The sequence below is a fragment of the Passer domesticus genome, chromosome 24 (genome assembly GCF_036417665.1).
Source record: "Passer domesticus isolate bPasDom1 chromosome 24, bPasDom1.hap1, whole genome shotgun sequence".
Lineage (NCBI taxonomy): Eukaryota > Metazoa > Chordata > Aves > Passeriformes > Passeridae > Passer > Passer domesticus.
In genome coordinates this window covers 2901441-2927145 of record NC_087497.1, presented here as the reverse complement: position 1 = coordinate 2927145, position 25705 = coordinate 2901441, and the positions used below count along the sequence as shown (strand labels likewise).

The 25705-nt window shown below is 43.7% G+C and overlaps 1 protein-coding gene across 7 annotated transcripts in view; it reads left to right on the top strand.

The window, feature by feature from the left end:
* EYA3 (EYA transcriptional coactivator and phosphatase 3) overlaps positions 1 to 25705 on the top strand; it is a 43355-nt gene that overhangs the window by 2605 nt on the left and 15045 nt on the right. For 3 of the 7 annotated variants that reach the window (XM_064398478.1, XM_064398483.1, XM_064398481.1), the window contains 6 exons: positions 11265 to 11359; positions 13194 to 13237; positions 15291 to 15370; positions 18245 to 18311; positions 19076 to 19218; positions 23391 to 23528. In XM_064398478.1, coding sequence (XP_064254548.1) covers positions 11327 to 11359; positions 13194 to 13237; positions 15291 to 15370; positions 18245 to 18311; positions 19076 to 19218; positions 23391 to 23528 — 505 coding nt within the window. In that variant the 5' untranslated portion in view covers positions 11265 to 11326. Of the gene's footprint in view, positions 1 to 4059; positions 4251 to 10419; positions 10569 to 11264; positions 11360 to 13193; positions 13238 to 15290; positions 15371 to 18244; positions 18312 to 19075; positions 19219 to 23390; positions 23529 to 25705 lie in introns of all 7 variants that reach the window. The other 4 variants (XM_064398482.1, XM_064398479.1, XM_064398480.1 and 1 more) reach the window with 4 other exon arrangements.

The window sequence follows — 25705 nt, the reverse complement described above, 5'->3', positions numbered from 1 at the left end:
GTCATTCACACCAGTCTCTGCCCTTTTCCAGGTTGTCACCTATCAGTCCTGTAACTAATACAAACTAAATACAAAACAAGCCTTGTATTTAGAAAAATAATACAATATTGTCATGGGGACTCTTTTCAGCTCTTAAATAGACTTTTATTTGGGGTTAAGGGTATGTCTAGCCTACTTTCAGAGGTGATGGAACAGTTCAGTTCTGCAGCAGATGGGTCTCTCCTGAGTTAAGACTTGACCAGGATGCTGTTCTTGCATCCCAGGAGCTTCCTGCAGTGTCAAGAAATGTTTGTTGGTTGTGTTTGAATACTGACAGTGCCATTTCCCTGAGAGTCACCAGCTGGAACATCACATAAAGCATGTGGCAGCTTTAAACCTTGGGTGGTGATTCCTATTTCTATACAGAAGGCACTGTTATGTGTAATTCCATTTCTGGGATTTTACAAGTCAGTCTCATACTAGTGATCTTTTCCGTGACACTTTTTTTGTCCTATTCTTTTTGAGAGAGGTTAAGAAATCCTTCCTTAAATATTACTGACTTAAGATGATCAGGGCAGAAAAATTAATATTCAGGACAAGGTGATTATTAATTATTCAGATTAGAAGAGAATGTAGCAGCTGCTTTCAAAACCACATGGAGGTGTTTTGGGTAGAAAAACAGTGATACTGCTTTTCTATACTTCAGATTTCCTTATGCTTCTGTTTTGGTAAAGGCATATTTGTTATCTACCTGTTGGGGAAAATACTGTTGCAGAAGACAATGCTGCTGGTTCTGGAATTTGAAATTTCACATGCAAGATATTTCACATGCACGTTGGGTTCTGCTTGCAGGCCATATCTGGTGCTTTGTTCCCTACCTTTATAATAGCTCTTGAAATTTCAGAAGCTGTTGCCTTGATTATTCTGTGTACTTTAAATCCCCATTGCCTGTCCATCCAGAACTTTTGGGGTATAGGAAGGAGAGCTGGCCTTTCTAGAAGATGTGATTCAGAGTTAACAGGGACACTTCTAGTCTTCATTAGCTTGGCTGGTATTCTGAAGAACTACAAAGACACATGAGCTTTAATTCTTCTTATTCTGCTTCCTCCCACCCCCCCACCCGCCACCTTCTATCCAGTAGTTAGCTCACATGCCATGTGTCCTGCTAGGTTGATGTTTCTGGATATGAGCAAAAATTAATTATTCTGGTTTAAAAAATAAAAGAAGTTAGAAAATACTCATTCTTGACTGACCTGAGGAAAGGCAGAAAGTCCCCATGAGTCAGTGGTATCACTGTGGGTGGCATTTTACAAGATAGCAAAGGTAGTTACAGTAATTCTGGGAATTATTAGTCTGTATGATAGCTATCCAGCCCCTAAAGAATTTAACTTTATGCTGAATAAAAACCAGCACCAAGTTGCCATCTCTAATGAATGAAATTATTTTTTTATGGCTGCAGTTGTAAAAACCCCAAATATAACAGGTCTTTACTGAAATTGTAGTTTTCACTGAAATACTGGCAGAGTCCAGTATTATGTCATACAGCTTCTTTGTCCAGTGAGGGAAGTAAAAAGTGGACTAGATTTGTCATATTAAACCTTAATCAGAGATGACAGCCCTTTGGGTAAGGTCTGACAGGTACTGACAGATTTTAGAGCTGAAAGGCAGCAGAAGGTGCTGTGGGCTCTTGGTACATATGTGAAATGGGGGTCTCCTCGAGCCAGGTCTCATAAGCTCTTGGAGATCTATTTCACACCTAAGATAGCTACTTTAGAAGACATAAAACTAGTAGAATAGCTTCTGTAGTAGTGTTAGGAACAGAAAAGTTTTAATATAAGACAAAATAACAAAACTCTTTACGAAGAAAAACCGAGCTAAGTGCAAAAAGTTTTTGCTCTTAGTAAAACACTTTACAAAAGCAATTAGTTTATTTGTTTTCTTCTTTTTCTGGTAAATTGCTCAAGCCAGACTTTTTGCCTCCTGTCCTGTTAACTATCTTTAAGTTTGAAATGAAGTCTCCCAAGTCTTCTGAGGTGTCTTTTCACCTAATTAAAAAGAAAAACTTCTAAGCTCTTTTCCTTTTTAAAAAGACAAAAGATAGTTTTGTCACTCTGTCAACAAAAAACAACATTCTTATACATGTGGTAAGCAAGACAAGCATTCCCTGGGCTGTTGTTCAGCCCAGAGCTGTGTGTCAGCCTCTGGTTCTGCCCAGGCTTCAGTCCTGTTCCTCACTCTTCCAGAGCCCCCTGGAACAGGCCCGTGGTCACAGGTGACAGAGCTGCCAGGCCCAAGAGCTGTGGAAGTGAGTTGTGCTCTGCTCCTCACCTGTCCCAGGTGTCAAATAAAACTGGTTGTGACTTGACAGTGTCAGGTTAAACATGCTTTGATTAGCAGTGCAGGAGTTTGCATAAAGTGACACCTCTCAGCTGGTGTCAGCTGTAATGAAAGTGCACAGTCTTCTCACTGGCCATAGGTCAGCTAATTTATAATAACAGATTTATATAATATATAATAACAGATCTGTTAGTAAAGCAGTGACCAGGTCATTCATCTGCCTGCATTCATCTTGTGCTTGAGGTGCTCTGAGGTCATCAGGCATTCTGGGACATACAGCCCTGGTTTTACTGGGATTTGTTTGTTATCCAGCTAGGGATTGATTCTCAGTCCAAGATCTGAAGAAAATATATTTATAGCAATGAGATATCTTCATGATCTTATTCATTTTCTCCTGGAGCTACCTTCAGCAGTTTTGGTGAAGTCCTCACAGGTCCTTGCTTGACCTCCCAGATTCTTTCTTTTTGAGCTTAGTCAGAAGTTGTCTGTCCAGGCAAACTGTCTCCACCTTGCATTTGCTCATTTTCTTGCTTCTTGGGCTGGACTGGTCTCTTGTGCTTGGGGAAGCTGTCCTTGATCATCAAACATTGCCTCTTCAGGCCCCCCCTAGCACTGTACAGATCAGATCAGCCTTCTGAACAAACTGTAAGCTGGCTATTTATTTTGTTAGTTGTCATCTTCTCCTGGGACCTTGAACTGAGTACAGTTGAGTACTGAAGGAGTTCCTCTAATAGAAGTATAGGTGCATTTTGTGGCAGCCTCTGGTGGTAGTTGTGTGACTTCTTGAGATTGTATGAGTCAAATCCTTTATTGAAAATGGAATTTAGAACTGCATAAAGTCAGTAATTCTTTTTTGTGGTTAATGTGATGCAGATTTGCTGTCTGATTGAGAGAAGTTTAAAATGTTCAGTCTTCTGTTCAGGAAGTGTCCTAATCTATTAGGCTATGTTTGAAGTGGCTTTTAGGAATTCAGGGCAGCGTGTCCTGCTGTTGGGAAGCTTGTTTTTAAAACCATGGAAGTCAAACAGCATTTTTTTTTCTGTCTGGAGCTGCAGCTCTAGAAGTTTGTGACCTGTTTAATTATTTCCAGAAACACAAAAATGTATATGGGCTGTGAGATTTCAGGTACCACACTCTGTGTGGTCTTCAGGGGAAAAGCTGTTTAGTCTCACTGCAGGTTGTATCCTCAGGAAGAGAGGAGGGAATCAATTGTTCTGCTTGGCTGATGTTTCTGTAAATCCCTGTGCTTTGGTTTGGTCACTGAAAGGTAGCAGCAGTTCTGTGTTCTCCTGCCCTGTGAGTGATGCATGTTGGCTCTGTCTAGCAGGAGTTGCCACATGATTTCTGGGCTCAGTGGGAGTTGTTTTTCTTGAGGATGAAGTTGTTCTTTCCAAGTCTTCCTTTTGTGAAAACAGTTCTTTCCCCATTAAAATTTTCCCCGCTGTGTTTCAAAATCAAATTGAACAAGCATTGCATAAGAACTGAGAAAACAAGCATGTGTCATCGGTCAGGCAGAGTGAGCTGCAGGCACTCAGAGCACTGATAGCCCTTCAAGGATCTAAAAATTGTGGGGAACTTCTTGTCAGTGGAACAGGCATTGCTTAGGAGAAAACTAGATTTGTATTTCTATGTCTGATTTCAGTTATTTTCTCACTGTGTTTGTTTCTTATTTTATTTCTCACAACACAGGGGTTTTTTTCCATTTTAAAGTTATGAAATTTTAATCAAACCATGATTTTTTAGTCCTACAGGACAGCATTTGGAGGCTTGTCATGACCATCCATACCTTCAGAAATACGGCATACAAAATGCCTTCCTTGTAACTTTTATAATGTTTAATTCTGAAATTTCCTGGCTGATAAAGAAGGGAAGAAGGAGCATGGAGAGAGAGCAGGGACTCATCCAGCAGCACTCATCACAGGTTTATTTGTCTGGTTGTCACAGTATTTTTCAGATACCTGTGTGTGTTGTACCCAGTGGAGTATCAGTGTTTGCCGTGAGCTCTGCTGAATTTGCAGTGCATAGTAATGTCAATATCTGTCTCTTCTGCTTTTGTTTCTATTTGGTTATTCTAATTAAATCTAAAAAAAGAAAGAGGGGTAGATCTGCCTTGCTGCACTGTGCCAAATTCTGCTCCTCTGTCAGGAGCTGTCATGTGCTGAGTGGCATGGAGGGAAAACATTGTGGGGAAAAGCTCTGCTCCACTTGGGTGATGTCTTGGATTGTTTTGGCTGCATGCTGTGATCCTGTGTGTGTGTAATGCAGCAGCATGGGGCACATTGTTGTGAGAAAGCCCACCAGATAATATGGGAACACTATACTATTCTGCTGCCTAATTCATGTATTTTTGTAAGGTGGTGGTCCTTGAACAACCAAGGGGTGAAAATAACTGTACAGGTGACTTGTGCAAAAAACCTGCACAAAACATTGCAGCCATTGCACAAAAGACAATAAAAAATGTTTCTATAAATACATACTACACCACTTAGACAAGTCTCTGGGGCCATGCAGGATCCAGTCAAGGGCACTGCAGGAGCTGCAGATGTGCTCACTGAGCCACCTTCCATCACTTCCCAGCCTTCCTGGCTAACCAGGAAGGTCCCACTTGACTGGATGCTTGCAAGTGTAATGCCCATCTAGAAGGAGGGTCAGAAAATGGATCTGGGGACTGCAGCCTGCCCTCAGTGGAGTGGAAGGCTGTAGAACAGACCATCTCCCATGGCATCATGTGGCACATGCAGGACACCCAGGGCTCGGTCCCAGCCAGCAGACCCTGCCTGACCAACCTGATCTCCTTCTGCAAGGTGACTTGCATTGTGGATAGGGGAAGGGCTGTGGATGTGTCCCCCTGAGCCTTAGTAAACCCATTTCTCCTGGAGAAAGTGGCTGCTCAGGGCTTGGGCAGGTGTGTTCTTTGCTGGGTTTAAAACTGTCTGGGTGGCTGGGCCCAGAGAGTGAGGGGGAATGGAACCACATCCCTGTAGGGCTGGGCACTGGTTCCCCAGCGTTCAGGACTGGGACCAGTCTTCCTTAATATCTTTATGAATGTTCTGGACAAGGGAATGGAGTGCATCCTGAGCACAACAATCCCATGGAACACCCCAGCCTGGGAGGAAGGTGGTGGGAAGGGGGCCCATCAGGAAAGGACCTGGGCTTGCTGGTTGACAGCTGCTGAACATGAACCATGTGTGGAGGTGGCCAAAAATGCCAGGGGCATCCTGGCCTGTGTGAAAAATGTGTGTCAAGCAGGAGTAGGGAAGTGATTTCCCCCTCTTTTGGGTTCTGTTTTGGGCCCCTCACTACAATACAGATATTGAAGGGCTGGAGCATGTTCAGAGAAGGGAGCAGAGCTGGGGAAGGGGCTGAAGCACAGGTCTGATGAGGAGAAGCTGGTGTGGCTCAGCCTGGAGAAAAGGAGGCTTGGGAGGATCTTCTTGCTCTCCACAACTCCCTGACAGGAGGATGGAGCCAGGTGGGGTCAGGCTCTGTTCCCAGGGGACAAGGGACAGGAGAAGAAAAAATGGCCTCAAGCTGTGCCAGGGAAGGTTTAGATTGGATATTTGGGAGAATTTCTCCCCTGAAAGGGATGTCCAGCCCTGGCACAGGCTGCCCAGGGCAGAGGTGGAGTCACCATCCCTTGAGGGGTTTAAAAGACAAGGCACTTGGGGACATGGGTTAGTGGTGGCCTTTGCAGTGCTGGGTATTGGTTGGACCTAATGATCTTGGAGGTCTTTTCCAAAATAAATGCTCCTATGATTTTATTCCAATTCTGTTTAATAGATGTAATTTCATTGTCCCAATCAAAACTTTGTTGTTAGGGAAACAGTGACTGTTTTAAAGTAATATAAAACTATAGTCAATTAGCTTTTTTTTTCTAATCAGTATAATTACTGCATGTTGGTTTTATCACAGTATCCTGACTTTAATTATTTGCAGCTTGGGAGAACTGTTTCTTGCATGAAACTTTATATTCAAAGCCAAGGCAGATGGGCTTGAAAAGCACAAGCTGAAAGTAAATAGCAGTCTATCCAGGTGCTGCTCATAGCAGGCAGCTTTCAGAAATTCTATCCAGAGTATCTAGTTTGAGAAAGTCTCACCAAGCTGGGCTTTGTATTTTAGGATTTTTAAAACAGGATTTAGTGCAAGAAGCTGGAGATCACTTGCCAGGGCTTTTAATGGTGAATTATTGGCATCAAGATGTGCAGAGCAGAAGGCAGCTGCTGAGAGTGATTCTGCAGCCCATACCTCTGCTCTGATGTCTCCTGGTTTGAAGTTTAGATAATGTGGCTCCTTAAATTGAGCAAACAAAATAAAATGACACAAACCCAATTTCTTATTATTTTGCATTGTTGGTGCTCCATGCAAGTTGGAATTAAACTGGATGCTTATTCAAAACAAGTCTAGATCAAATAAAATCTGGTGTTTAATTCACATATTACAGAATATATTTCAATAATTTTCAGGTAATTAACAAAAATCATCCCATAAAGCAAAAAAGTGTGGTACTTTGCTGGTTTCCAGAAGCAGAACAATGGACTAAGTTTTCTGAATGTTTCTTTGATTGCAGCAGCTCATTTAATGGTTTCTTGCACACTTTCTTCCATTTTGTACTGTTTTTCTCATTCACAAACCCAGTGGCCCACAGAAGCATTCTCACATCCTGAATCTTTGATACCTCTGCTGTTGTGTTCACTTAGGGTTTAAAAATGTTCTGTAGTAATGTGTAAAACAAATATAAAGCTTACCTGAGGTGCAGTTGAGTTTTATACAAGTTAAAATCTAATTTTGAGATTTGATCTGCAAAAAAAGCCAAAACAACTAAAAACAAAACAAAACAAAAAAAAACCAAAAAAAACCAAAAAAAACCCACAAAAAAACAAACAAAAAATTCCCCCAAAACTCCCAACAAAAAAATCAGTGTTGTGTATATTCAGTTTTTAAAAACCACCTTTGTAGCTGGTGAGCTGCTGGCTCAGTATACCCCTCTGAGGCAGCTCAGGCTGAGCAAGTGCAAGATGCTGGGTTTGATTTTTGGGAAAGCCAAGCTCTGGGTGGTTCAGAGCTCTCGTGCTGGGTGAGGAGGTGTCCAACAGCCCCTGGAGGGGCTCGGGGCCCTGGGGCACGTACCCACCAAGGGCTGGGGGCAGCTGGGCATTAGCTGTGGTGGAAAGGCTGTTAGGGAGGTGAGTGGGGCAGGAGCAGCTGCTCCCTGCATCCTGGTGTGCCTTCAGCCTTGGAGCTGGCAGCAGCTTCACTCAGTGCAGGAGGAGAGAGGCAGGGAGAGTTCCTGCCATGATCCAGGGAATTTCTGTTCCCAGCCACAAGAGGATGTGTGCCTGCTCTGCATGAGAACCTGGTGGCTGGGTGGGTGATACAGGTGAAAAGGCTGTTGTATATTTATCACTGTCATGTCTCTGCTTCATCAAAGTGGAACATCAAGTAGATGATAAAATTATGGTTTCATTTACCATGGCTGTGGCTGAAAAGGGATATCCTGCTGCTCTGCTTGCATGCTTTTCCTGACCCTCATCCTGCTGGCTCCCCTGGAGCAGGGCTGTGCAGAGCCAGAGCTGATCTTTCTGTCATCAGCTTAGCAGAAAGACTGTGCTTGGGTCTCTGGTTTTTCTTTGCTTTCTCTCTCTTCCCTTGGCAGATCCTACATCCAGGCTGCTGTTCAACCTCACCAGCCTCTGGTGGCAGGAAGAAGGGAGTGTCAGGCAGGCAGGAGTGGGGTGCAGGAGGCTGGGACAGGCAGGAGGTTGGGAGAGGCAGGAGTGGGGTGCAGGAGGTTGGGAGAGGCAGGAGTGGGGAGCGGGAGGTTGGGAGAGGCAGGAGTGGGGTGCAGGAGGTTGGGAGAGGCAGGAGTGGGGTGCGGGAGCCTGGGAGAGGCAGGAGTGGGGTGCGGGAGTTTGGGAGAGGCAGGAGTGGGGTGCGGGAGGCTGGGAGGGGCAGGAGTGGGGTGCGGGAGTTTGGGAGAGGCAGGAGTGGGGTGCGGGAGCCTGGGAGAGGCAGGAGTGGGGTGCGGGAGTTTGGGAGAGGCAGGAGTGGGGAGCAGGAGGCTGGGAGAGGCAGGAGTGGGGTGCGGGAGGCTGGGAGAGGCAGGAGTGGGGTGCGGGAGTTTGGGAGAGGCAGGAGTGGGGTGCGGGAGGTTGGGAGAGGCAGGAGTGGGGTGCGGGAGCCTGGGAGAGGCAGGAGTGGGGTGCGGGAGTTTGGGAGAGGCAGGAGTGGGGTGCGGGAGCCTGGGAGAGGCAGGAGTGGGGTGCGGGAGTTTGGGAGAGGCAGGAGTGGGGTGCGGGAGCCTGGGAGAGGCAGGAGTGGGGTGCGGGAGTTTGGGAGAGGCAGGAGTGGGGAGCAGGAGGCTGGGAGAGGCAGGAGTGGGGTGCGGGAGGCTGGGAGAGGCAGGAGTGGGGTGCGGGAGTTTGGGAGAGGCAGGAGTGGGGTGCGGGAGGTTGGGAGAGGCAGGAGTGGGGTGCGGGAGGCTGGGAGAGGCAGGAGTGGGGTGCGGGAGTTTGGGAGAGGCAGGAGTGGGGTGCGGGAGGCTGGGAGAGGCAGGAGTGGGGTGCGGGAGGCTGGGAGAGGCAGGAGTGGGGTGCGGGAGGTTGGGAGAGGCAGGAGTGGGGTGCGGGAGGCTGGGAGGGGCAGGAGCTCTCCCTTTCCCACACCACTGTCAGCTGCTGCTGGCCCTGGCTGGGGTTGCCCTCACCCCTTTTTCCCAGCTGTGGAGCTCAGTGCCTCCATTCCACCCAGCTGCTTGGTCTGTGGAGCCACACACCCCTCGAGTGGGAGGTGTCCTCTGCCCCTGCTGCTGTTTCTGCAGGTACAGGGAAGGCATGAAGCCACCCTAGGCCAAGTTCTCACTTCCCTGGGAGAAGGCATGAAGCCACCAGAGGTCAAGTTCTTCCTGCCCTTAGTGCAGGCACTTTCTGTTTGTTTGCTTTGGTTCAATCATCTGCTTCCAGGTGCTACAAGGTGCCCAGATTATTTGGAAAGAGTATTTTCTTCACACATGTGAGATATTCTGGTGGGACTCTGAGAATCGTTTTGTCTTTGTAATTATTTAAATCCTTCTGAAAACCAAAATTGAAGAACTACTCACAGCTTTTAAGCAAAGCATGGCATGGGAAGTTACTGCTGTATGCATCAGTGGAATGTAAAATATTTTTACATAGTGAGTTATGTTTGGGAGTCTTCTATGAACAACAAAACAGTGTTAAAGAATAGAAGTGAAGGATGAGGGATAGGACCTCTTGGTATGAATTACAAATCTTGCTCTTGGCCACTGTATTTTGTACTCCTTTGTATAATCTCTAAGTGGCAGAGTTTTTTTTCAGTCCTAATTTTTCTGTTATTTTTACAAAAAATAACTAATAATTTTATGAAAAATAACTATTTAAAGTAAAACTGACTGAGACTGGTGGAGAAACAACTGCAAAGGTGACAGTAGTGCTTTGTATTGTAGACTTGTGTGTTGTGAATAGGGTCATTTCCAAAGAACCTGAATTAAGGAAAAGACAATTGTGAATTCAGTTGACTTAGAATTCAGGCAATAACTGTAAGTAGCTTTGATTAGGGGTGGCAGCCTTGCAAAATCCTCAAACCCTCACTGAAATTTTATCTTGGTACATATAATACACCTTGGAACGTAAGACCTGCCCTCAGATGAGGGAGAAACCTCTTGTGTTTTCGTGGTTGAATTGAAGTTACTCCAGGCTGCGTAGCATCCCTGTGGCTGGCACGTGGGGCCGGGCTGCGGGCAGGTGCACGTGCTGCCAGGGTAAGTAGGTCTGGCAGGAGCAGGGAGGGGACAGAGCCGTGGTTTCCAGGACACCACAAAGTTCATTCTCTAAACTAGTTCAGTCACTTTGTGGGGGGATAATCCCACGGTTTGGGGGTGCCCGAGTACTCCGGGCAGGGTGGGTGAGCAGAAGGTCCTGGAGGAAGGAGTGGTGTGTAGAACAGCCCTTTCACATTTCTGCAGACACTTAGAGCTACGCTTCTGTGGCTGTGGAGGCAGGAGCAGGATTTACCTCGGCACAGAAAGTCTCTGGGTTTAACTTCTCCAGCCCACTAAGTGTTTTTCGTCTTTTATTCTGATTTCTGCAGTCCCCTGAAGTTGTGCTGTGTGGGCGTGTGGCAGAGGAGGCAGCTCAGGAAAAGCTGCTCTGAAGAGGTTGGGGTTGGTTTTAATAAAGTGGCTCCAAATGAGATGCAGAAAGAACAAAAACACAGATCATACTGCTTGTGCACATCAGGTGGGCAGAGGGGGAAGCCAGGAGGACACAGGCCTTTATCTTTGCCCAGCAAATCGCAAAAGTTAAATCAGGTTGTGAAAATATTGTGCAAAATTTCTTTTTCATTATTTTAAGCCCCTGGAAGGCAGCAGCTTTTTGATGTCATATATAAGATTTCTCTGCTAAATGCTTCCACAATAAAAATTCTTTTATAAAATGTCATCAATCTTCTCTTTTTGAAAGGTGCAGTTGAAATAATGAACTTGCTTTGTCAGTTTGGTGGGGAACAGCACTGTGTGTAAATGCATTTAGGTGTGCAGTCTTGTCCTGATTTTTTTTGATTGTTATATAAATGTTCTAAATTAAAACAGGTTAGATTGAATCATGCTGTTTACTGACCTAGTAGACCAGACTTGATCATTTAAACTGTCTTTAAAATCGTGGTGCACGTGTCTGATTAGTGTGTTAGCTTCTGCAGTCAGCGTGGTCCGAGTAAATGATGTAGAAATGTACCATGTGCATGAAAAATCTGTATCTTCAAAGCTTAAAGCTAAATCCCTTGTTTATGAAATCTTTCCGTATATGAATTTTGTATTTTATTTGGGAGATGGCCACACGAGTTTCATGGGAGGAGTATATAACAATTAATATTCTCTGATAGCCTACATGATAAGCCCCCAAAAAGTACATAAAGCCATGAACACCTTTTTTTGACAGGGCTTGAAGACTGCTGAGGAACACACGATTTGAATCATTTAAGCATTAAAATAGTAATACCCATGGAAGAGTCACAAGACTTACCCGAGCAACCAGTAAGTACATTTTAAAAAGACTGAAAATCTAAAACAAGTTAGCTCACAATTTTGGTATACAGTTATTTTAACTAATAGTGGAAAAGAAGGCTTATACTTTGTGTACTTATCCAGAGGACAAAAAGCATTTTGTTGTTCATAAAATGTGCTGTACAATTAATTTACTATAATTGTACAGGCAGTAGTAAGAAAGGAATAATTATATATTCTTGAACTTCATGATGTTTCTATGCAAAGTGATTACTTGTTATGCTCAGAAAACCAGACTTATCTCAAGCCTGTTGTAGAGAAAATAAAATCCACTATTTTAGGGATAAATTCAGTATGCTGGGTATTACAGAGTGTATAGTCTTTAATTCTTCTAATGCTTGAGATCTTGAAAAGATCCTGTGATTCATTGTTTCCACAAGTGGAAGGCATTTTTAAATGACTGATGTAACAGCAGGTTGGGGTAGGGAAGCCTGTCTGAAGGTTAAACTTGCTACATGTATGTGAAGTATTTGCAATAGTATTTGCATTATCAATAATGGATAATAGCACAGAAGCATTGGATAGAGAATTATCAATACAGTATGAGATTAATTAAATTGTGTATCTAAAACATAATGGCGTAGGAATTAAGCAGAAATGTTTGTATTAACGTTCTGTTCCCAAAATAAACCTGGCACAAACTCAACAAGAACTTGCCAAGTTACAATGGGAGTGATGCTTGTAATCTTGGAGACCTTGTCAAATGCACACAGAAACAGAATAATGTGCTTGAGGGCACTTTGGGTGTTGTAATTGAAAATATTTTGATGCCTTTTTTAATGTGAGAATTTAATATTCTGCAGTTAAACTAGTTAGAAAATACATTGTAATGTCATTTATGCTATTTTATGACTTAGGAACAAAGTCAAATGAAAATGGAAATGTAAAATTATTCAGAACCTGGCTTGCCACAAGCTGCAGATGATGGGCCTGAGTAATATCCACAAATGTGAAATTAAGCAGCAAAATCATACAGTTTTTACTCCACCTATTTGAGGAGTTTAAAAATTAATTGCCTGTACTAAAAAAGGAAATCTCTCCAAATACATCCTAATATAATGAAAACTGTCTTTATTCTTTAGGGCATGAGAGATAGGGTACAGCTGATTTTCAGTGGTGTGTCTTTTAGGCAGATTCTGCTGTAATATTCAGTTAAAGATTTTCTTGGTAATTTTTTTAAGAATACCAGTGATACCAGTCAGTGATTCTGTGACAGAACATGAGACTAGATGGATGATAATGAATGAGTGAGGTAATAATGGCATGTTCTTGCAGGAGAAACTCACCCTGGCATCCTTCTGAGAGTTTCACAGAAATGTTTGTAGCCTGCAGAAACCAAATTTGTGTTCCAGCCAGTGCTGTGTGTGGTGTAATACCCTGTACAGGAGCAGGATCCAGCTGGCACCTACAAAATGAGAAAAAGTGCTGTACTGGTTTTAGTCAGAAGTCAAAACTCCTAATTTGTTACAGGAAAAGCATTAATATTCCTATCTTTATACAATATTAAAATACAGGGGGAAAGAGCAAAATTTGTGGCTGTAGTGCTGAATCTGTGCACAGTAGGATTTTCTTAAAATTTGTGACTGTTTTATTCAATTTCCACAAAATTGTCCTTCCCAGTCATTTCTTTGGGTGTATATCTCAGCACCTGTTACTAATGTAACTAACAGGAGTAGTTATTCAGTAATTCTGCTATACAATATACTGATGAGTTCTGGAGTGCAGGACAAGGCTGTGAGTTTAGGCACCATTGTGAACCCTCCAGCTTGTGTTAGCTGTAGCTCTGAACATTTTTTCTTTGCAGGTGAAAAAAGCCAAGATGCAGGAATCCAGAGAACAGAGCCTGAGGTATGGATTTTAAATTTGATTTTAGTGTGGAACAGTAGTTCTTTATGGTCTTTTACAATTATAAAGCTTTCATTTTAGAAATTTGCCTCTTGATTTATTTTTTTAAAGATCTATGGAAAATATAGTTGTATTTGGATTTGGTATGATTTTGATTAAGTCCCAATAAAAAATAATTAATTAGCCCTATGGTATAAAGCTTTTATAAAAGTGGCACAAAGAGTCTTAATGGCATCAGCAAACCTGTCTTTCACAGAATGAGTCTGAAATAACATGCATTTAATTTGGTGAGACTCAGGATATTTTAATAATATCTGTCCTATCCATACTATTCTTATTGAAACTCTATGGGTTACTGCTTTGAGAAATGAAACTCTTGAATTGTAGCCTCTCTTATTTAAAGCTGTTGTGTGATACTATTTTTAGCCTCAGTAGATGCTTTTTGGTGGGTATTGTATTTAGGAATTAACTATTATTATTACTATTTATATTGAGAATAGCTGTATTAGGATTTATTCTGCTTCTCCTGAGTAGCAGCAAATACAGTGAGGAAAGATTTCTTTTTGGAGTCTCTGCCATTGCAATAAGAGCAAGAAGGAAATGCCATTTCTGCAGGAGTGGCTGTGGTATATTCTCAAAATTAGAATTTTGATTTAATCACACAAGCTCCCTTTTTGGCCATCTGAGGTCAGAGGAGTCAGATCCTAGGGAGGGTTTTTCCCTCTCTTGGGTAGAGAGGGCAGCATGGGCAGGTCTGAACGTGTTGAGGGGCTCTCTCCTCCCCCTCTGTGTCACCCTGCTTCAGCACAACCCACCTTCCCTGAGGCCACAGGGAGCTCAAGATTTGAGTGTAAACATCCTTGGATTTTAAAATTGTGGACATCCAGTATTTAAAAACAGAAGAGAGGGGAGGGATAAAGTTGCATTTCTAACTTGATTAAATATTCTGTTTAAATATTCCAGTTTAAATATTCCAGCTCTGTTTTGATAAAACTGTACATGATTTTAAGTTTGACCAATGGATTAGTTCAAAAGAATTTATTGGACCTATTTCTCCCTTTCCCCTGCACTGCAGGAGGTGGAGGAGGGAGGAAAAAAAATCAGTTTAGTTGAGCCCAGAAAGCAGGGATGGGGGGGAAAGGTGTTGCAAGATTTGGGTTTATTTCTCATGCAGCCTCCTGCTCCCTGTGTAGTTCAGCTCAGTCACCTTTAGGCTCTTCCTGAGAGTTTAATTTGCTCATCCAACACAAAGCTGTGCAGTTGTTTTTTGTTGGGATGCTGAATGGAGTCAGGTGATGGAGGGAGGCAGAGAGCACTATGCTTGGTGCACACCTGAGCTACAAGGAGGGAGTTTCCCCCTGAGCAGCAATGAACAGCTCCTTTGGCTCCGTCACCTTGAGAAACTGCAGTTTCAGAATGTCAGAACAGCACACAGATGGCTCAAAACCTCATGAAAAGCTGTGTTGCAGAAGTAGCAATAATAAAACTAAAGCCTGCAAGGCAGTAATCAAGGACAAAACAGTTTCATTCAGAAATTACCTGTACTTCTTACTCTGTACATGAACAAAGTAACATCATAATGGAACTGAAGCAATGTGGGACAAGTCCAAAATAGTCCAGTAACCTGCAAATATTTAAGTACAAAAGTGACCCCTAGTTCAAGGGTGTTTCAACACTGCTCTTCAGGGAGAAACGCAGCAGTGAGGCAGTGCCCATGGGCAGGGGAGCCTGTGGCAGCAGGGTCACACATCACTGCTGGCAGCACTTCCTTGGCTGCTGCAGCTTGGGGGAATGGAATGGAGATGCCAAGAGGTGTTTCTCACAGAAGCACCCCTGCAGTCCCCCTTTTACTCAAACCCCATATGGTTTGATGTCCAATTCCAGTTGCAGATCTCTCTCTCAGAATCTCTTCATGAAACAGGAAGGAGCACAGGGCTAGGTTTTGTGAAGAGTTAGTTTGCCTTGGTCAGCAAGGTTGAACCCAGGGGTTATGGTACCCAAGGATGTTAATTTAAGAGCTCATAATGCTAATACTGAACCTTTGTTTTCCTGGCAGTCATGTGAGCAGCACAGAAGTCAGCGATCAGAAAACTGAATCTTCAAATCTTGGCTCAAACCTTCCCATGTCCAGTGAGAGTGAGTATCTCTGCAGTTCTCCCGTTGTCTTTCCTCCTCTTTCCCTAGTACCATGCTTCATCACTCACAAGCTTTGTCTCCTCCTTGTAATCCTTAGCCTGCTCTCACTATCAGTTGTAAAGTGAACGTTTGCTGTAGTGTTTACAAAGTGTTAATGCCTGATGCTAAGGAAAATCTATTTCTAACAAATATTTCTGTGCTGCTGCCCCTCAGCTGGCTGTTGGGTGCTTCTGAGTGCTGCTGTGTCTTATCTGCCTCAGACACGATTCTTCTTGAGGGTTGAGTCAATATCAATTGTAATGCCTACAGTAAACATGTTTTATAAATCATTATCTCTACACAGCTGCTGGGTCCTTTGTAGCAATATGTCATACTTTTCATCTTAGACTCTGAATTGTATTGAATGTCTGCAGGAAGCTTTTAGGAAATAAACAGAGAGGAGACAGGCAGGGAATACAAAGAGTGCATACTAAGTGAAAAGTGGACTGTATCCTTTCTCTTGGAAAAAGGGGGCTGCAAGTTACCAGGAAAGTCAGATTCCTGTGTGGAATACCTTTGACTGCCAATACATATTTTGAAGTGTAAGTCAGCTCACCTTAGCTGAAAGTGTGTAAGGTGAAACTTTCCATTGTAATTGATTTAATCATTGCTATTTTAATCCATGTACTGTGGTGTTGCAGGAGTTACAAGAAATTTCATCCTGCAAAACCTGCCTAACTGGATAAGCCATTTACAAATCCTAGAAATCACATGCAGTGTTATTGTGGGATTTTTTCTTTTTTACACCATTGCCTAATTCTTTGTATGCAGTTTTATAAATACAAGTTCTAGAAATATCATTACTGCATAACTATTCAGATGAATATTGACATTCTTAAAAAAAACCCTGCAATCCTAAACATGTGGGAACTGACAAGTGTTAGAGGAAAGCCTTTAGGTCCAAATGTTCCCAGTTTGTGTTTCCTGTTGTATCCTTGTGCTACATGGGCTTCACACTGTGAGTAAAGGCAAACACTGAGGAGCAGAGGAAGGTGATCCATGGATCATTTGGGAGGTTCAGCACGTGTTGGTTTGTACTTCTCAGCTGCTTTTGTTCGGATTACACAAAGAGAAGGTTATAGAGGTGGCAGAATGCACATTAGGGTTAGAGCTGCCTGTGGCACTGTCTTGCTTTCCTTAGTGCAACTCAGGAGGGTTTACAAGAGCAATAATGCAGGTCCAATATGGAAATCCCAACATTTTGAGCACATTATTAGCATTTGGATCAAATCCCAAGGCAGAGTATGCTGTTATCCATGACCTTGTCTCATTTTGAGAGCTGTTAATTAATCTCACTGCAGAGAGAGAGGGAAAATGTGACCCCTTGTAATGGTAGGTGTGGGGAGCAGGGCCCCTGGGATACACAGTTAGCCTGCATTACCTCCTGGGCAAGCCCTGGGTGCTTTGCTTGCAGAGGGGATCAGCTGATCCAGAGCAGTGCAGCTGTGTTTGCTGAGGCTTTGGGTATGGTGCTTGTAGGTCTGAGCTGATAAAGCCATGAGCTTGCAGATGCAGCAGTTGTAGCTGCCAGCAGTGTGCTGCACTGGGGTGGTGGCGTGTGCCAGAGTATGGTTGTGTTTGAGGGTCCCAGGAGCAGGGAAGAGATGAGAATCTTGACTCCATGTTTCAGAAGGCTGATTTATGATAGTATATTATATTAAAATGTTATACTAAAACTATACTAAAAATAATAGAAAGAAGGCTGGAAAGGAAAGGAATGAATAACAAAAGCTCGTGACTCTCAGAGAGTCCACACAGCTGGACCATGGTTGGTCATTAAGCAGAAACATCTCACATGGACCAATCCAAGATGCACCTGTTGCATTCCACAGCAGCAGATAATTATTGGTTTTCTCTTCTTCTGAGGCTTCTCAGCTTCTCAGGAGAAAAATCCTGGGTGAAGGGATTTTCATAAAAATATCACAGCAACACCAGAGAGGCTGCAGTGGCACATTCTGTGCTGGTTCCTGCCCTTTGCTGCTTTCCTAGTCTGATGGACAGCTGAGTGTTTAACCAGGTGATGTGAATCCAAGGGCTGTTTGATGGCTCTTGGATTAAGCCATAGGAGCCCAAGCCCCATCTCCAGCCCAACCTGGAGTGCTGTAACAGAGCTCTCTCACAAGGAGTACCAGAGCCATAGGCTGTGCTGACTGAGAACATTTGGAACATTTCCTCCCTGAGTTGCCAGCTGAGCCACTCTGTTTTACCAGTCTCAGGGTGCCATTACTGTGGGTTTATTGAAGCAGAAAAATGGAAACATCTGGTTAAATGTAATTACCAGATTACTTTAGAGGGATCTCTGAGCCTTGTGCCCTGCAGCTGTGCTTCACTGGATGTGTGTGATTAAGTTCATTGAGCTGGAGCTGTTCCTTTTGCAGGAAAGACTGTTTGCTGGAGCCATGCATGGGTAGAGTATGTAGGGGAAGAGGAAAGCTTGGCAAAACAGATGTTTGGTCTCTGCCCCAGGACACAAATGTTAGAGTTAGTGCAGATGAAGCCCCTTTGGCAAATATGCAGAGTTTTGGGGAGGAATGAAATCAGTTTTTTTTAATGACAATTGCAAAAAATTATGGTACCAGCTGATAAAGAGGAAGAGCACTGTTTCACAGGGGGGAATAGTGTGACTGACTGACCTGGACCTGCTGTGAGCTGGCAAAACATTTTTGTGCCAGTTTAACAGTGTGTTTTTGAGAATTTGCTTTGACACAGATATTCAGGGCACTAAAACACTTTGTAAATACTGTGTGTTGACTAAAATGTACAATGAGTATTGATATTTGTCTTTGTTGGGTTTTGAAAGCACCTCTCTAATTACAGAAACCATTTTTTTTTCAGTTATGACATGCACTGATTATATCCCAAGGTCATCAAATGATTATACCTCACAAATGTATTCTGCAAAGTAAGTCAAGAAATTGTTACTGAGTTCTGTAACTCTTACTTTCTCTGAAATATTTTTTGTATCTTTATGCATTTCTCTAGTGCAATAAATCCCACTATTGGCAGCAGATACTCACTGCTGAGGACACAACTTACAGAATTCACTCTTTAGCTTTAGTAACTGTTGTTTTATGTTTGAAAAGATAAATGAAGCCCTTCAGGTAATTAGCATGATAGTCTTGGTGACTAATGCACATGATATTTGTCAAATAAACAAATTGAACATAAATAATTATAAGGGGAATATAAGATTTTCTTATCATTCACTGTGTTTAGGGATCTTTGTAGTTCTTCCTGTTGGAGCAGGATAGGTTTAACCCCTGCTGCTTGTTTTTGTGCAGTTTCTGTGTGTGTCCCACTGGTCCTTACAGGTACTGCTAGATTCCAGTACCTTCAGGGTCTGGTGTGGGGAGGCATGATTAGTGGGGCTGGCTACTTGTACCTGTTGGAATGGGGAGTGTGTCCCCCCCAGCCCTGGATGGGCAGTGGTTCTCTGGCACCGTGGAGGAGGGAGTTTCCCTGCTGTCACCACAGGAAGCTGGCAGCATCTGTAAACTCAAGAGTCTGCCTTGGGAAGCACAAGGAGCTTATTGCACCAAGAGGACATGTCAGTCTGAGTAGTTTCTCCTTTCTGGAGCAATTTTTGAATGTGTCTTATGGTTTGAAGGCTGAAAGCTGCATAATGTAAACAGTTCTCTCTGACTTTTGTTCTCTCTTTTCACCAAGGCCATATGCACATATCCTTTCTGTACCAGTATCAGAAACAATGAGCCCTTACCCTGCTCAGCCTCAGTACCAAGCACTGCAGCAGTCCCAGCCCTACACCATCTACCCCCAGACCACCCAGACCTACGGACTACCTCCTTTCGGTAAAAAGTGACTTCTCAAAGATTTCTCTGTGCCTGCAGTTACTGTTTTATGTCTATTAAAAAGCCAGTGTTAAACGTAACCACTTATGCTGGAGAGAAGTTTGTAGGAGAGCACATGCATAGCTTAAATTGTAGGTGGGCACTGATCGCTTGATGGGGCTTCAGTTTAAAAAATAAGAGTTTTTACAAAGCTGTTACTTTGGATCTCCCCATGAAGTGTGCCGTATAGTTCTTGGTTTGGGATCATAATTATCTCTAGTTGTGGTATAGCTGTGTTTGTGCAGTTTCCTTCTTAGTGAAATGACACAACACCCCATACTACAACTTCTCCTTTCTCCTTTCCTTGTTGTTGTCCACAATTAAGACATTTTTATTTCATCTTTCACCAAATGAGAGCTCATGCTAAAATGTCTCCAAGTTTACTAGGCAGATAATTTGCTTAATTTGCTCTAATAACTGAGCCCTTTTGATAGCTATTCCAGTCTCTGCAAATGCAGCTCCCAAAAATGGAAGGGAGCAGAGGCTGTTTTATCCCTCAGCAGGGAACACTGATGAGAGGGGAGAGCATCCCACCACCATGCATTGAACCTGGGGGAGCACCCTGGCTGCCTGTGGAAGTGGTGGAGTCACCACCCCTTGCAGAGGACATGGTTTGGTGGTGGACATGGTGGTGCTGGATTCATGGTTGGACTTGATGATCCTAAAGGTCTTTTCCAACTTTTACCATTCTGTGATTCTAAATACATGTCTCAGGGGCTTGTGGTTGTACTGCACAGTGATATGCACTGAGCCTCTTGCAGATTTATCTGCAATGCTAAAATCTCAGTACCTTGATGTGTGTAAGGATGAATTTTTCTCTAGTTAAAGAATTAGGTGCCTTTGAATAAAAACAGCTACATTTCTGGCTTTTGTTAGCTGCTGACAGAGCATGGCCTTTTGTAAAGGTTACAAAACAATTGATTTGTCATTATATATTTGAAAGATGGTGTAGGAAAGATAATAAATCCAGACTTGGCTTTGTTAAACATAAGTTAAATTACTAATACTGTAATTACTGATGGTTGCTGGAACATACTCCTCCTCACTGGGTGCCTGCACTTTGGTTTCAGTGCCTTGTTGTCTGTTTTTTGCTGTTTCTGAACAGTGGCTGATGGTTTCCTTTGCTTCATTTATTTGGTGTTTTTTGCTAGTGTGTTGTGCATGGTGCACTGAGGCTGCTTCATGTGCTGTTGTGTGTCACATGTTGGTATTTTTAAAGCCAAATATTTGTAATTGTGTGGAGTGCTCCAGTGAAGTTGTTTAAAAAAAGTGATTTAGACTTCTCTAATTCTAGAAGGAGGGAGGGAAGGTGTAGGGTTTTTTTTTTAGTGTATTGTGTGTGTGATGTTTTGTTGGTTGAATGAGTGGTGGCTATATTTGGGGAGAGTGTTCATTTTTTTAAAAGCAAAGGGTCTGGAGTGCAGGGGTACTGAGCTGCTTCAGTATTATATTCTGAATGTAACATTAGAAAGTCTTCTGAAGACCTGGAAGGAGATCTGCATTTTCTATTGATTTCAAAGGAGATTTCATCTTTAAAATATCCAAAATGTCATCAGTTACTGAAATGTCTGATGTTAATTTTGAGGTCTGTTGTTAAACACCTGAATTTTTAGTGTGAAATCAAGTGTTAGGAAGATGTTAAAAGTCATTATTTCTAGTAATGAAAATCACAGTGGAGTGGTACCTGCTGAGTTATGCTGAGAAGATGGACTTTGCATGGTTTGATGGAGAGGTAGAAGGGAGAGGATTGAACATGCACACTGCTGAGGGAATTCTGGAAATTGTTTCTGCTCACAAAACCTCCAGTGAGCAGGTGAGGGCCAACAACTTGGTGACATGTTTTACCAGCACCAGAGGGCTTGTTACAGAGGTTGGTGTGTCTTTCTACCTTGCATTTGTTTCTATGCCAGAAAGAAGGCACCATGAGTTCTCTAACTGGAACAAACCAGCATGAAATTCAAGCAAGCTGACAAACACCAGCATAGTCTGGAGGTGGCTGAAGTCAGGATGCTCCTTTTAGAGAAGGGGTTGACCTGTGCTGTTGCTGATTTGTCACCTCTCTTGGTGTTCACTGCATGGTTCTACATGGGATGTCCTTGTGGTCTGGAGAGATTTTATTAAAGAAGCGTTAAAGGAAGAGTAATGGCATCCAGGCTGCATTTGTGTAGCTGTAAGCTGGTGTTAGAAGCACCATGGATGTGATGGCTTACATTAACTCAAGAAAAACCTACAGGTGCTGGGGTGTCCTGTGTGGGGCCTTTCCATGTCTGTGGATGTGTGCTGGGACATTCTGTGACATGCAGTGCTGCCATTGGACAGGGAGCAGTCTCATTCCCCCTCTCACAGCTTCTCCTCCATCATCCTTGAGGCTGTGATGGGAGGCTAGCTTATGATGCTTCCTGCAGAACGAGAGGGGAAGGACGTTTGCCACCAGTCCAGGAGTGTGCCTGGGTACAGAAAGCATATAGGACATGTGTGTAACAGCAAGACAGTCATGGAAGATGCCTTAGCACAGGACCTGAATCAGCTCCTGCACTGCCACCACCTCTGTGTGTCTGACCTGCTGCCACTGTCCCTGTGCTCATTGTCCCCCAGCGTCCAGGGTGGGTTTCTGTTTCACTGTCAGGTTGTTTGGCACTTCTGCATGTCGTGTGACCATCACATTGTGCTGCTGACTGCTCCTTGTCCCTCTCTTGTGCCCTAAGGAGCTTCTGGTTACTATCCCATGTGAAAACTGCTCACCCTTTTGGAGATGGTGGCACTCCCTTTCCAGGCTAAACAAACACAGCTACGCCCACTCTCCTTGGAGGATCTTCTTCCCATATGTTTTGTTCTGGAGTTTCTGCAGTGTATCTACAGTCTTTCTTAAGTCAGCCTTTCCTTTTTGCTTGCTAATTATTGAGGTTCTGGAGGTTTGAAACTTTAGCAAAGACACAACGTGAGAGTCAAAGAGTCCAACTCTGGGGTGACTGTGCAGAGAGGAGTGATTTAAGTTGACTTTCAGGTGTCAGTTTGAGATCAGATATATAAATAAATTAAAGGGCCATTGCAGAATTTAATACTGACAAGGCTGCAGCATGGAGCGACCTCCTGGAGCTGCTGCTCATGTCCAGCTTGATGGAGTCTCCCATGTCCTTTAGGTAAGAAACCTAGAGCTCACAGCCCATGGCTCAATCCTGCTGGAGGAGGTGAAGGGCTGCAGGTGGCTTCTGCAGCCTTGGTACTGTTTTCAGGATGTTTAAAAAGGAGGGTGGTCTTTCTGATGGCCCTGAACTCTGTCTAGCTCCAAATGTCCTTTGTCCTCTGCTTTGCACACTCCTGCTTGTTTGTAAGTAGATCCTCTCAAAATATTTCTGCTTCCTAACCAGGGAGAACTGTCTTTGACTTTGGCTGTAGATTTGGGGACACTCAAATGAAAGCCTGAAGAGCAAGGCCTGAGCTGAGCTGCCTCAGTTGGGCACTGTTGGCACCCATCAGTGCAGAGACCTCACCTGAACACAGCACCTGAGCTCAGCCACATGCTGAGTGTGCCCTGTACACAAAATTACAGTCACTGTGCTCTCTGTGCTGTGCCCAGGATTATTACAAAAGCATTCCAAAACAACAGGAAGTCTGGAAGAAAGGTTCAGTTGTTTTTTTGGTTTTTTTTTAGCTCTATATTTGTTGCTGTCAGTCTAGGAAAATTACTGACTTGTGGCTTGGTTTGAAATATTCATCCCAAAGCTCAGTGAAGTAGTGGAGGTGTTGAGCTTGGCCTTCACAGATCCCAGCTTTGGCCTCACTGTGTGACAGCTGATGTCACTTGCAGTGCTGTGCAGCTCAGCCCAAAATCACAGCCATTGGCAGGTCCTTTATCTGCATGGGCAGTGAATCTTAGAGACACCAACAGATTTTAGTTAAAAGCTTTGCAAATTAGTCTTCTTGGTGCTTTTAATTTTCTCTTTTTCAGCCATTTTGTCACCAGCTCTAATCCCTGCACAGCCTGACAGCGCTTACTGTTGCCAAAATTAAACATTTTCCATGTGTCATTTGTTACTTGCTTTTGTGATGAGCAAAAATCTTAATCTGAGGTAGGAGCATGCTGTTTGGTCCCAGCATATTTGTTTGTAACTGGTCCAATTTATCTGATTCAGGTGCACTGTGGCCAGGTATGAAACCTGAAAGTGGTTTAATTCAGACTCCATCTACAAGTCAGCACAGTGTTCTTACCTGCACTACAGGGTTAACCACAAGCCAGCCCAGCCCAGCACATTATTCTTATTCCATTGAAGGTAACTTGGCATGGTTTTTATCTGCATCTCTCTCCACCTAACTGAGTCCAGATACCAAACTAGAGAGGCTTGCACGCTTGTCCTTGGTTTGTGCATGCTTCTTCATGCTTTGCCTCTTTCTCTTTGTGCCTGTGTGTCTGTGGGTTTGTGTTTGCCTCACACCTGTGTGTGCACCAGGCTGGCTCGTTGGTGCCATGCTGCTGGGCTGAGCAGGGTGAGGAGCAAATGGGAAGGGGAAAGAGACTCCATGTTGTGTTCCTGCATGCTTTTTTGGGAATGCCCTTGCATTTCTCTTTGTTTGTGGTCTTTAGTTTGATGTCAGGAAGTATGCTGACTGCAGTGAGATTTTTAAACATTTGTTTTTGATTCTTTCTGGAGGTAGATGGCTCTTGAATATCACAGACACCAGGTTGGTAGATCTGCTAGGAAGTGAATTTCTCAGTATAGAACTACCACTCAAATATTATAATTGCTGGAAGTGCCACATCGAAGAAGGCAGGTGCTGAATTTCACCAGCTTCCACAGCAGTTTTTAGGAGTGAATATGCCAGACAGCTGAATAATGGAATATTTTTGCTTATGGCACATATGTGCAAATTGATACCTCTTCTGTAGGCTGGAATTTGCCATTTAAGTTTTGGTGACAAATGGTGAAAGTTTGTCTCTTTCTCTGGAAATTTTGTAAAGCATTTCAGGAATTTGTAATCTATGTCTTGTGGAATATTTTCACAAAATAAATCAGGGTCTTGAGGAAATTTTTAGTTCAGCTTCGTGTTCAAAGAGTAGTTGATACAGAGTTCAGAACCAGCTTGCTTTATCTAGCTACATCTCCAAAACCTCCAAGGATGGAAATTTTGCCAGTTCCAGAACCTGACTGTCATTATGATGAAGTGTTGTTTTCTTTTGTTGACTCAGAGCTTTCCCTCTTCCATGTTCTGGCCATTTCTCTCCTCCTGCTGCTGCACACCTGCAAAAAGAGCTTGTGTCTGTCCTCTCCCTAATGTCCATGCAGGAACCTGCAGGCTGCAGCAAGTCCCTAAAGCCACCTCCTCTCCTGGCTGGACAGACCCTCTGCCCTGAAATGCCCCTTGCAGGACACATTCTCCAGATCCTGACTGGTTTGGTGTCTCTTTAGCAGACCCACATCCCTGACTGGTTTGGTGTCTCTTTAGCAGACCCACTGAATTTTATCAACATGTTTCTTGTGCTGGGGTGACCAAACTGAATACCACAACGAGATGTGGTCTCATGAGAGCCAAGAAAAGGAGGATAATTCTTAAAATTAGCAGTAAGTGGGTTTTAGCATGTCTCTCACAGAGGAAAGTCGTGTGGTATGTCGTGGTACTTGCTCAGCTTGCATTATTGAGACAGTCAATGGGCCATTGTAGTATTTATCCTTAATTCAATTTTACATGCAAAACTGCATTCATATTGTTAACTGCAATGAACTGATCATTTTTTTGTGAGTGCACACGGGCTCCAGAAGCAGCAGGATCAGAGTTTTATTCATTGATTGCGGGAAAACAACTTTGTGCATCTTGGCACTGAGCAAACCACTCGTGGAATTCAATTAGTTAAATGAAAGGAAAGCAATACTGGAAATGCTCCCTTCTTCCAGCATAACCCTCCTTGCCACAGTCCCAGCAGCAGAAGGACTTCCTGTGTCCCAGCACCAGCTGGAATTGCCAAGGGTCAGGAATGCCAGATTGCCCAGTGATGTCCCGTGGGGGCAGGTGGATCCCTGGGGGTGCTGAGGTGACAGATCCATGCCAGGCCTTGCTCTGTAGAGTTATAAAATCACAGACTTGGTTGGGCTGGAAGGGACCTTAAAGATTATCCCACTCCAACCCCTCTGCCATGGGCAGGGACAGCTTCCACTATCCCAGGGTGCTGCAAGCCCTGTTCAGCCTGGCCTTGGACACTTCCAGGGATCCAGGGGCAGCCACAGCTTCTCTGGGCATCCTCACAGCCAAGAATTCCTTCTCAATGTCCCATCTGACCCTTCCCTCTGGCAGTGGGAAGCCATTCCCCCTTATCCTGCCACTCCATCCCTTGTCCAAAGTCCTTCTCCAGCTCTCTCTGATCTCCTCTGGATGCTGGAAGGGGCTCTAAGGTCTCCCTGGAGTCTTCTCTCCTGCAAACTGCTCAACCCCAGCTTTGTCAGAGTTTCACACAGGA